This window comes from Cucumis melo, chromosome 8 (genome assembly GCF_025177605.1).
Source record: "Cucumis melo cultivar AY chromosome 8, USDA_Cmelo_AY_1.0, whole genome shotgun sequence".
Classification (NCBI taxonomy): Eukaryota; Viridiplantae; Streptophyta; class Magnoliopsida; order Cucurbitales; family Cucurbitaceae; genus Cucumis; species Cucumis melo.
The window spans coordinates 24,532,934-24,544,985 of NC_066864.1; the positions used below are offsets into that span (position 1 = coordinate 24,532,934).

A 12,052-nucleotide genomic window follows, 5' to 3' on the forward strand; every position below is an offset into this window, starting at 1 on the left:
TTCGTTCATTCTTAGTTCTCGGTTCTTTTCGTCGACATCCTTCCTCCAATCACCTTCTCTTCAATTTCTATTTCCTTCTTTTGATCTTTGTTCTCAGTTTTTTTCGTAGACGTCCTTCCTCCGACTGTGCTCTTCATCACCGCCATATAACTCGCTGATGTTGTGATTCTTCCACTCATGGTTGATTCTTTCTTTGCTAGCGTTTCAAGGCACTTGAACAACTATTAGTTTTCCTTGGTTTGAATCTCCAATCGATCAGTGCTATGTGTCAATGACCTCAAAGTTTCTTCGATTGTTGGTGGTTTCTCACGAATCATGTCTTCAATATATTTCATTAGCGAATCTTCTGTTTCTTTCATTGTCGTAGACTTCTCACAAATCATACCCTTGATATATTCCATTAGTACTTGTTGCTGTCATTTTTCTATTTGTAAACTGATCTTCTCAATAGTTCTTGCCATGGAAGATAACCTTCTTTCTATCTCCGATAATTTCTGAAGTTCCTCTCGTATATCGAAGATATTCCGTTCAATGGATTCAAACCTCTCTTCCACCTTCTTTGCCATTTTCCTCTGTTTTCCCAGATTTTGATGTCTGATACCAATTTGATAGAACACTGATGTAGTGTCTATGCTTTATTGATATCTTCACTAGAAATTACAATATAAGAAAGAAAATACACACCTCTAAGATAATGAACTACGATTACAAACCTCACCTTCAACAAACTATATAATTCCTATTCGACACAATGAACCAAAGAAAAGAAATCGAAATAACAAGAAACAACACAAAAACGATAGAACCTGGTCCTGCTTCTCCTCTCTCTAGGAATAATGGAGCCTCTTTCTTCACCAAAATCTTCCTCTTCCCCTCTCTTTTTGCCCTTTTATACAATATATTTCTAACCAACTCTAGCCCACTGTGGTCCCCTTTTTCTCTCCCTCATTGCCTCCTTCACACGTGCATTCTCTTTCTTACCCATTCTATTATATTGTAGGATAATAGGGATAATAGGATGTCTATTAGTTCACTAGATGGTGTGTGTCTGTGTTCTGGGAAGAGAAACATGGGACTGGGTGGGAGAAAAAACTTCTTTCTATTTTTTATTGATTTTTTTAAGTGACAAGTATGGGTATTTATGTTAATGCCTAAAAGTCAACAGTCAACAATCAATATTGATTTTACACAGCAAATGACTTAATTACATAAACAAAAACATTAAAATATCAGTAGCCAAATGAAAGCAACTAACTAATTACCAACTAGCTATTTACATCAACTCTTCCCCCTTAAGAAGAAGGAACTCGCCCTCGAGTTTTAGGTTGAAAGATCTAGTTGGTCGGGCAGGAAATACTCGAAGATATTGGCCACGTTGAAGATAGGGTTGATGTGTATGTGATTGGGGAGATCAATTTTGTACACATCGTCTCCAAATCTCTTGATTATTGGATAGGGTCCTATCTTCTTTGGCTGTAATTTGTTGTATTTTTCTGTCGGTGGTCTTGCCTTTCAAAGACGTATCATTACTAGGTCTCCTTCCTTGAATTCTTTGAATCTTCAATGCTTGTCGACTTAACTTTTGTATGCTTGGTTCATCTTCTCAATTTGGGCGGTTACATCTTGATGGAGCTTTACTATTTTTTCCACCATATTTCAGCCTCAGAGCTAAGATCAACATTGGAAGGTATATTAGTAAGATTAACAATTAGTCTAGGTAGCTTAGTGTAAACAATCTCAAATGGTGACTTCCCTCCTGTCCGGTTCTTCACGTGATTAAATGCAAATTTTGTGGGTGGCTAGTGGTGCTAAACTTAAGTGTGGTGTTAAATTTTTTCCAAAGAGTTCTCCAAAAATGGTTTAGGAACTTGACATCACTGTCGAAAACTAAGGACTTGGGTATTCCATGCAAATGTACCACTTCTTTAAAAAAATCAAATTAGCAATATAAACGGCATCTGATGTCTTCCTACAAGATAATAAATGAGACATTTTGCTAAAACGATCAACTATAACAAGGACAGAATCATACCCCCTTTGAGTTTTGGGAAGGCCTAGGAAAAAATCCATAGACAAGTATTCCCAAATGCCTTTAGGAATAGGTAGAGATGTATACAACCCTGTATTCTGTTGTTGTCCTTTGGCAGTTTGGCACATAAAACAGTGCTTGACAGTCTTTGTAACGTCCCGACGAAGTTGAGGCCAATAAAACCTATCACTTAATAGTTGGGAACTCTTGTCTATTCCGAAATGCCCCGCAAGTCCATTGCTATGAAGCTCTTTAATCAAAGCTTCGCGAAGAGATGTTCTAGGGTTGCAAAGAAGATTATTCTTGAAAAGAAAATCGTTAGTCAAGTGGAAATCAATATAACTGACATGATCAACACAAAAGGACCAAATTTGACCAAAATCGAGGTCGTCTTTATAAAGAGTGGGCAAGGAATCAAATGCACCTATTTTAGTTTTTAGAATAGTGAGTAGGTTGGATTTCCTACTAAGGGCGTCTGCTACCACATTGGTACTACTGGCCTTATGTTTTATCACAAGGTTAAAACGTTGAATAAAGGACAGCCACCTAGCATGCATCCTACTAATATTTTTTTGTGTTTGCAAATATTTGAGGGATAAATAATCGAAGAATATAATAAATTCTTATCCTAAAAGGTAGAGTTCCCAAACCTTTGAAGCTCTTCCCAAGGAGTACAGTTCTTGTTCGTAAGTGATCTACTTTTGTCTTGCCTCACTTAACTTTTCATTAAAGTATTCAATTGGGTGAATGTGTTAGGACAAGACTGCTCCTATTCCATTTCCACATGTATCAATGGCTACTTCGAATTGTTGTGTAAAATCCAGTAGAGCAAGAACGAGTGTGTTGCATAGCCTATCTTTTTTAAGGACACAAAACTTTGAGTTTAAGAGTTAGTCCAAGCAAATTTTCCTTTCTTTAAACATTTTGTTTATGGAGATGCTAAAGTGCTGAAATTTTTTATGAATTTTCTATATAAAAAAAAAAAGATAACCCTAGGAAACTTTGCAATTCTTTTACCGTTCTTGGTTGTGGTCAATCTCTTTATCGCCATTATCTTGTTAAGGTCTACAGAAATTCCAAACTCATTAATGATAAAGCCTAGGAAGTTTATTTCTTTAACAACAAAATAACACTTCTTGAAATTAATGTTAAGCTTATTTTCTCGAAGTGTTTTAAAAAGTTCTATGCAAGTGAGATAAGTGTTCATCATACGTGTTGCTATAGACTAAGATGTCATCAAAATAAACTACTAGGAATTTATTAAGGTAAGGGCATAGAACCTGAATCATTAACCTCATAAATGTGCTAGGCACGTTAGATAGTCTGAATGGCATTACCTGAGTATTCTTGGCCAGCTCCTTATGGGTGTCTTGCCAATTAATCGTCAATTGACTTGGATTTGATCCCACCAAGCCGATGCGCCCGACTTGAGTTTCAGCGCGACCATCTTGACCTTCTTGTCTTCGGCTATTTCCATATACTCAAAGAAGCTCTCCACATTTTTAACCCAATCAAGAAATGCTTCTACATCCAAGTTGCCACTAAAACTTGACAAATCAACCTTCATATTGAAATCTTGCAGGAAATTTTCCCTTCTCCTTAATTCTCTTAATCGGGCAGGTTGTACTTGGTCATCAAGATAATCTTATCCTCCATTTCTGCCCTTTTTGAAAACTGTGTTTTGAATTCTAATCTCCCTCTGTTGATGGCCATCTCTCCTCTGTTCTTGGTGTGGCCGAAAAAGCCTTTCTTCCTCATCAAAAGTTGCCGATTCTTAAAGACCCATAATGGGTTCTTGTAGTCGGCCGTTTGGGACTGGTAATCGTCGGAAGTTTCTGACCTGCTCCGGTGTCGAAGATGCTCCTGCCGGTCACAGCTCCCTTCTTCATGAAGATTTGATATCAAAATTGGTGTGTGTCTGTGTTCTTGGAAGAGAAACATGGGACTGGGTAGGAGAAAAAACTTCTTTCTATTTTTTATTGATTTTCTTTTAAACGTAAGTATGGGTATTTATGTTAATACCCAAAAGTCAACAGTCAACAATCAATACTAATTTTACAGCAGCAAATTACTTAATTACAGAAACAGAAACATTAAAATATCAGTAGCCAAATGACGACAACTAACTAATTACCAACTAGCTATTTACTTCACTAGAGTATACAAAAGGGTTACAAGTAACAACTTATCTTTCAAATAATCTTGATAGACTGATTAGACTAATGATCACTTAGGCTATCCCTTAAATGGTTAACACTTGATTAACTCTCCTTAATAAAATCAGGCTCCCCTGAACCATTCACTCCAACACTATAGTGTTGTTAGGCTCCCCCTAACCACTACAACTTCTCTACTCATACAATGTCGTTCAACTTGTCAAATAAAAACTGTCTCACAAGATAAGATCGGAAAAGCAATCTCTTCAAGAGTAAGCGAAGAGCACACAAGGCAGAAGATAAGCAGCCGTTCACTACACCAAAAATACAAAATTGAAAATCTGCATACGCACCACTGAGGATGCCAACCCACCTAATAGACAAATAACCTAGAGACCACTAAGGTAAAAAATCAAACACCAGAAAGTCAGATTCTTTGACTAATACAATAAGGAATTGGTTCAAAAAGGAAGGAAAATAAAAGAGTATTTTTTTACAGCCAATTTAAACAATTACAGAGATGAATGCTCTAAAACAAAATGGAACTTGGGAAATAGTAGAGTTGCCATAAACAAGAAACCAGTGAGTTGTAAATGGATGTTTACCATAAAATGTAATGCTAACAATAGTGTTGAGAGATACTAGGCTAGACTAGTAGCAAAAGGATTTACCCAAACATATGGAATTGATTATCAAGAAACATTTGCTCCTGTTGCGAATGTTGCGAAAATTAACTCTATTAGAGTTCTTTCATCTCTTGCAGTTAATTTAGATCGGTCACTTTACCAACTTGATGTAAAAATGCCTTTCTGAATGGTGATCTTGAGGAAGAGGTCTTTATAAGCTTGCCACCAGGTTCTGAAAAGGGCGTGGGTGTAGTAAAATTTGCAAATTGAAAAAATCTCTTTATAGCCTTAAGCAATCACCAAGAAGCTTGGTTTCAACGTTTTGGAAAAGTTGTGTCCAATTATGGATTTCTTCAAAGTCAAACAGATCATACTTTATGTTATATAAACACTTGGAGAATAATAAAATCTCAATTTTAATTGTTTATATAGACGATATTATTCTCACAGATGATGATGAAGCTTTAGCTGATCTCAAGAAAAAACTAGCTCTCGGTTTGAAATTTTCCTGAGAATGGAATTTGCAAGATTAAAGAAGAGAATTTTTGTTAATCAAAGAAAGTATGTCCTTGATTTACTTCTTGGTTGCAGAGTTGCAGAAACTACTATTGACCCTAATCTGAAGCTTCTGAAGGACAAGGAACGATATCAGAGACTTGTTGGTAGATTAATATATCTATCTCATACACACTTTGATATTGTGTATGTTGTAAGCATGGCTAGTCAATTTATGCATGCTCAGGACCGACTCATTCTAAAGCTGCTTATAGAATTTTGCGGTATCTGAAAAGGTCTCCTAGGAAAGGCATTCTATTCGAAAAGAATAATCACTTCCACGTAGAAGTATACACCGATGCATGTTGGACAGGAAGTGCGACAAATAGAAGATCTCTGGTTATTGTTCCTTTGTTGGAGGAAATTTGATTACTTGGAGAAGTAAAATCAGAGTCAAGAGTGTGGTGGCCAAAAGTAGTGCTGAAGCAAAATTTAAAGCCTTGACTCATGGAATTTGTGAGGGCATATAGTTAAAAAGGATGCTTGGAGTAGAAGATTTCTTTAAACTACACCTATATGGATTTATTGTGACACAAAGTTGCTATTTATATTGCCCATAATCTGGTTTTACATGATAGAACAAAACATATTGAGGTTGACAAGCATTTTATTAAAGAGAAAATTGCAGAATGAACAATATGTATTCCTTATCTACCTATATTAGAGCAAATTGCCGATATTCTAACTAAAGGTCTTCTAAAGAAACAATTTGATAGATTGATTGACAAGCTGGCTATGGAAGACATCTTCAAACCAGCTTGAGAAGGAGTGTTGAAATTTCTATATTTGTATATACTTATTATTGTTCTTTATTGCTTTTATTCTTTCCTTATTTGTAAAAGGTCTATCTATCTCCGACCAATTTTGCATATATTTAATAAGAAGAAAAAACAATTTATAACTCTCAAATTTAAGTGTAAGAAAGATCAACCATCAAGCTAACAGATCAACATAGATAGAACAATGGAGTTCAATAACAACACAAACCATTGGGATGCAGTATGTGATAGCTCTGCTAAGGGACTTCTTCAGCCCAACAATAGAAACAAAGAAGCATAAAAAAGAGGAAGTAACAGGTGTAATTGGAAGAAGTTCAACCTACTTTTCAGGTGCAGTGGCAGTCAGTGCAACAAATGGAAGACCTGGTAGAACATCGCGAAAATCGTCCAGCAGTTCGTATTCTGCCCTGTGATCAGAGCCCAATAGTTTATAGAACAAATGAGAGAAGTACTAAGTTGGAGAGAAGCAAACTCCACGCTGAACATAAAGGAAAATAAAACTAACAATATGTTTTCTCATGTCAGTGCTAAGAACTTAGCTAAACCAGGAGCTAAAAATCTATTCCCAGCGACTTGCGTAGCCGAAAAGTGAAAACTGTACATCTAATTTCTTCTCACTTGACTAAGCTGCATGCCATGTCCCCTTGTCCTTTGGTACTTTCATGCTAATAAAATTATTTTTCTAAAAGATAGTATTCTTCCTTTTTTAACTTATTCAAACACTGCATCAGATAAGAAAATTGTTACAGTTTGATCATAATTGTTAATAATTTCCACAGCTGCTTCAGTTGACTTACACTATCAGCCTGGCCTGTGAACCGTTAATTTTATTTTAACTTATACTCAGACACCACGAGTTGTTGGTGTCTATGAGCTCTATCAACCTCTAAAGCTAGTTCCTGGGTGAAAAGAAAAATCTTTCCTCACATTCATACAGCAAGCTCATCAATGTGGAATGCACTCAACTTCTATAAACAACCACAGTATTTACGTTCTACTTTCTATAATATACTAAATCCTTACAAACCATGTGATGCATAAATCCATTCCTAAGATGAAATTTTAAAAATACGTTTCTCCCTGTTTCATAAACTGATGTTCAAAATTGGGGACAGGAGCTAGATGTTGGGGACAATTGGACAACAAAGTACCATATAACCAATCTCACAACCAATAAGCCACTTAACTCAGAATAGGGTACATTGGAGAAAATTTGAAGACCGTTAATCCACCACTCAATTTAATAGCTTAAGCTGATAGATTATGTTAAATTTAATTATACAATACTTTTAACAAAAATAACAGGAAATGAAAAGGACGTAACATTAACCTAAAATTATGCCCCCACTCGGAAATGCAGTGTGCTTCATCAACGGCAAACAAACAAATTCCTGCCTTCTTTAATTTTGACCAAAAACTGCAAAAATGAAGTTCAAAAATAAAGAAGAAGGTGTTAATCACAATAGGATATTACAATGCCATGTATCATAACTCTCCATTTGAACCATCTTTTTCTACCAAGTAAATGTGTATGAATTCCATCAGAAACTACCTCACATGACTTCAGTATTGTACGATATATCCCACTCCCACACATCCAATTCCTAGATACGAAAGAAGTACTAAAATTTTGTTCCAGTATGATGTCAGCTAGTAATACCAAGCCATCTTGCAAGGATTCAAGGACCATAATTTATGTCTACATTTAAAATATCACTAGTATTTAAGAATACATTTGCATAACTGTCGGAACAAATAAAACTGATAATCAAACAAGACAGCAGATGGAAACTGGAAGCGGCAATAAAATGGGCGTGAGATGCAATGGACGCTCAGAAAGAGCAGAGGAAGAAAAACGAGGACACAGAATTAACTTTACATGTGCTCCACGAATTTGTACCTCAAGGGAAGAGAGCATGCCTTTTCTGGTGTCATGAACAAGATATTATATTGACCACTCTCTGCCTTGGCTTGAACTGTGGAATCAGTCTGAGTACTTCCAAGGTACTCAGACTTGATCCCTCTTTGTTTTAAAGCCATTACCTATGAAATCCATAATCCAGAAATGGCTTAGGAGAAAAAAACATGGGTCGAAAATCCAATGGCAAAAGAGAGCAACAGAACAATGGTTTTCTTCTTTTTTTCACGTTCTTGAGAGTCTGAATCAGCTTGCATGCAACTTGACTATGTTCAATTACCTGATCCTGCATTAATGATATAAGGGGGCTAACAACTATGCCAGTCTTTCCAACGACCAAAGGCGGTACCTGATAACTTTAACAAGTAAAGATAAAAATAAATCACTAGTTAAACAAACAATAACATGCAAACCCCATCAACAAAATGCAATAAAAAACCAAAATGATTAAGAACAAGCTACCATAAGGATTTCCCACTTCCGGTGCCCGTAACCACCAAGCAATCCTTCCCACGAAGAATGGCCTGAATGACTTCTTTCTGATACGGCCTAAACGCCGAGAATCCAAAGTACCTCTGCACAGCAACCAAACCATAACAAATTTCAATACCCACAAATTTATTTCAAAAATACTGTCCTTATTGTTCACTATTAACTCAACTACAAAGAAGTGCAAATCCAAAAACAGCCAAAGCAACCAAAACAAACATAAACCCATATCCAGCAACAAAGGAAAAAAAAGGAAGAAGAACGTTTAAACCTTTAGAATGGCCTCCATTATTTGACTATGCTGCTGTCTTTTCTGGCGGTCTTAGGTAAAAGCGAGAGTTAAAGAAGACTGTGTCGATTCTTTTGCGTTCAAGGGCGTGCAACATAGATTACAGAAATGATTCAGAACCTTTTACCAGAGTTAGAAAAAACATAATGATATGACAATTGTTCCGCTGTTCGATAGAACGCCAAAATTCCCGCCTTTTGGACGGAAAGCTTTTTTGGGCCTTAGCATGCCCCCTCCGATCCATGGCCATTGTTGCAATCAGACTGGACCTTAAGCGTACAGCTTGTTTTATGTTGGGGTGACAAAAGGTTCACTTAGACAAATAGCACACCAACAATAGCGATGATATTTTAAAAAGTAGCAAAATACTAAATCTATTTCTAGAAAATAGCAAACTATCAATTCAAATAACAGTATTAAGAAAAGGAAACTTTTGTTATTAAATAATAATAATAATAATAAGGAGCATTTTCAATAATATAACAAAGCGACAAATTATTTACACTCTATAGAACAATTTCAGAAACGGAAAAAGCATGTAGGCTCACAATGCGAAATACCAAAAATACCCCAATAAACGCGCAATTAATCGTCCACATGCGCTCGATTAATGTTAATAAAGGATTATTAGATGTCATCGAATAATATACAATTGATACACAATCTTGTAAATTACCAAATATATAAACTATCAAAAATAAACACTAAACGATAACAAAAGACTTAAGATATAAACGATCGTGTAAATTATTTTTAAGATTATCTTATATGTGTGTCTGATCATGTATGAAAGTATAAACGATCAAAAATGATCATTATACACGATTTTGTACATTAGATATATAAACGATAAGGTAATAAACAGTAAAAGATGACGAAAAAGTTTAGATATAGACGATCATGTAGAGTAGCTTCAACGATTGTATATTTATAAGTATAAACGATCATTTAGAGAAACCTCAATAACTCATAATTACAAAAATACCATCAAAATGAAGGGGCTATAAAAAGGTGAAAGAACTTGCTCATACTTTTTTGTCCATCATCTTCTTTGTCAATCATTTATATCATGGTAACTACTTTAACAGAACTATCGCGATCGACGATCTGACTTGCATACAAAGAGATTTGAATTTATGTTCATTTCGATTTATCTCCATCATCTATATATAGCTACCACGATTTATCTCGCATACAAAGAGGTCAGAATCTATATTCATTTCGATCTATCTATATCTATTACGATCTATCCCACATACAAAGACGTATGTTTCTATACTCATTGTATATATTTCATTGAATAATTTGTATTAGTTTTCTTTTTTACAAATAGATGGTGAGCAAGAAGCAACAAGCATCATGTAGCAAATCAATAAAGTGTAAAGTAAAGACAGAAGAAAGAAAAATTAAGAAAGAAAAAGAAATAAAGGTAACAAACTAGAATGTGAATATCTGTATGTATAGCATTGTATATTTGTATATCTTTTTCTGTATAGCACTCTGTATTTGTAAATTTGTTAAAACTTACCTTTGTTTGAAACATACTGTTTATTATGTCTTTCAACAGGTGAAACACTATCTAAATGACATTCTTATAGAAGATGAACAAAAAAAACCCTTAAATTACCGTATACTACAATTTAGAAACATTGAATCAGATCAAGTTCAAAATAGACCAAAGAATTCTTTCTCGAGTTCTGACAAACAGTTCTTTTTGTTAGTCCCTTAACATTAAAATGACCAAAATAACAACACAATTCATGATTTTTTTTATTAAGAAAACAAGGCCATACAAAAAAAAAATTAATGTCCTTGCTTTCAACTTCAATGGATATATAGCAGAATTTGGGCTGAAAAAATTTTGTTTTGTGACTGGACTAAAAGGTCACAAATTCTCAGAGTTAAATCTAGGAGAAAGAAAAGAAAATGGTCTGGAAAATGCTCTTTTTTGTCATGATGACTTTATAACAAGCAGAGATATAGAAAGAATTTTCAAAGCGTTACGCAACGAGGAATACTCATTGAAAGAAAAACTAGTTAATCTCTATATCTTAGAAGCATTTTTAATTCCCAAGTAACAACACAGCCACATAAATCTCCAACATCTAGATATATTAGATAATGAAGAAATTTTCAAAGAGTATCCATGGGGAAAGATATCATACATCCTAACATATCAATTCTTGAAAAAAGCATCATACAATAGTGACAAGGATGTTGTATACCTTCAAGGATTTCCCCTAGCTTTAGTCTATAGTACAATTTAAGAAACTGAAAAAGTCCACAGGCCTATAATGCAAAATACCAAAACTACCCTAATAAACGTGCGATTAATGTTAGTAAACGACTATTAGACGCCATTGTGTATAATGATATATAATTGATACACGATCTCGTAAATTAACAAATATATAAACGATCAAAAAATAAACGCTAAAGGATAACGAAATACTTTAGACATAAACGATCATATAGATTATCTTTAAATATTATTTTATATGTGCTTCTGATCAAGTATGAAAATATAAATGATGGAAAACGATCATCATACACGATCTTGTACATAAGCATATATATAAACGATAAAGTAATAAAAAGAAAAAGATGGCGAAAAAGTTTAGATATAAATGACCATGTAGAGTAGCTTCAACAATCCTATATGTAAGTATAAACTATCATTTATAGAAACTAGCTTCAATAACTTATAACAAAAATACTATCAAAATGAAAGAGCTATAAAAAGGTTCAGGAACTTGCTCAGACTTTTCATATTCTTTACAATCCTTTATCTTCTTCACTACTTTTTCGTCCATCATCTTCTTCATCAATCGTTTATACCCTCGTAACTACTTTAACAGAACTGTCTCGATCTATCACGATCTGTCTCGCATACAAAGAGGTATGAATCTATATTCACTTCGATGTATTTACACCATCTATATATATCTATCACATTCTATCTGGCATACAAAGAGGTATGAATCTATATTCATTTCAATTTATCTGTATCTATGGTCTAACTCTATACTCATTGTATATATTTCATTAAATAATTTGTATTAGTTTTTTTTTTACAAATAGATGGTGAGTAAGAAACAACAAGCATCATGTAATAAATCAATAAAGTCTAAAGTAAAGACGGAAGAAAGAAAAATTAAGCTAGAAAGAAAAAGAAATAAAGGTAACAACTAGAATTTGAATATCTATCTAT

At 34.4% G+C, this 12,052-nt stretch overlaps 1 protein-coding gene across 3 annotated transcripts in view; it reads right to left on the reverse strand.

Moving 5' to 3' along the window:
• The window catches only part of LOC103485999 (uncharacterized), a 37,308-nt gene extending 28,165 nt beyond the window's left edge, over positions 1-9,143 (reverse strand). The window contains exons 1-6 of one of the 3 annotated variants that reach the window (XM_008443782.3): positions 8,824-9,140; positions 8,526-8,638; positions 8,344-8,419; positions 8,046-8,188; positions 7,476-7,562; positions 6,469-6,552 (exon numbers count right to left, since the gene is read on the reverse strand). In XM_008443782.3, coding sequence (XP_008442004.1) covers positions 6,469-6,552; positions 7,476-7,562; positions 8,046-8,188; positions 8,344-8,419; positions 8,526-8,638; positions 8,824-8,841 — 521 coding nt within the window. In that variant the 5' untranslated portion in view covers positions 8,842-9,140. Of the gene's footprint in view, positions 1-6,468; positions 6,553-7,475; positions 7,563-8,045; positions 8,189-8,343; positions 8,420-8,525; positions 8,639-8,823 lie in introns of those variants that run through there. The other 2 variants (XM_051089251.1, XM_051089250.1) reach the window with 2 other exon arrangements.
• Positions 9,144-12,052: the final 2,909 nt, after the last annotated feature.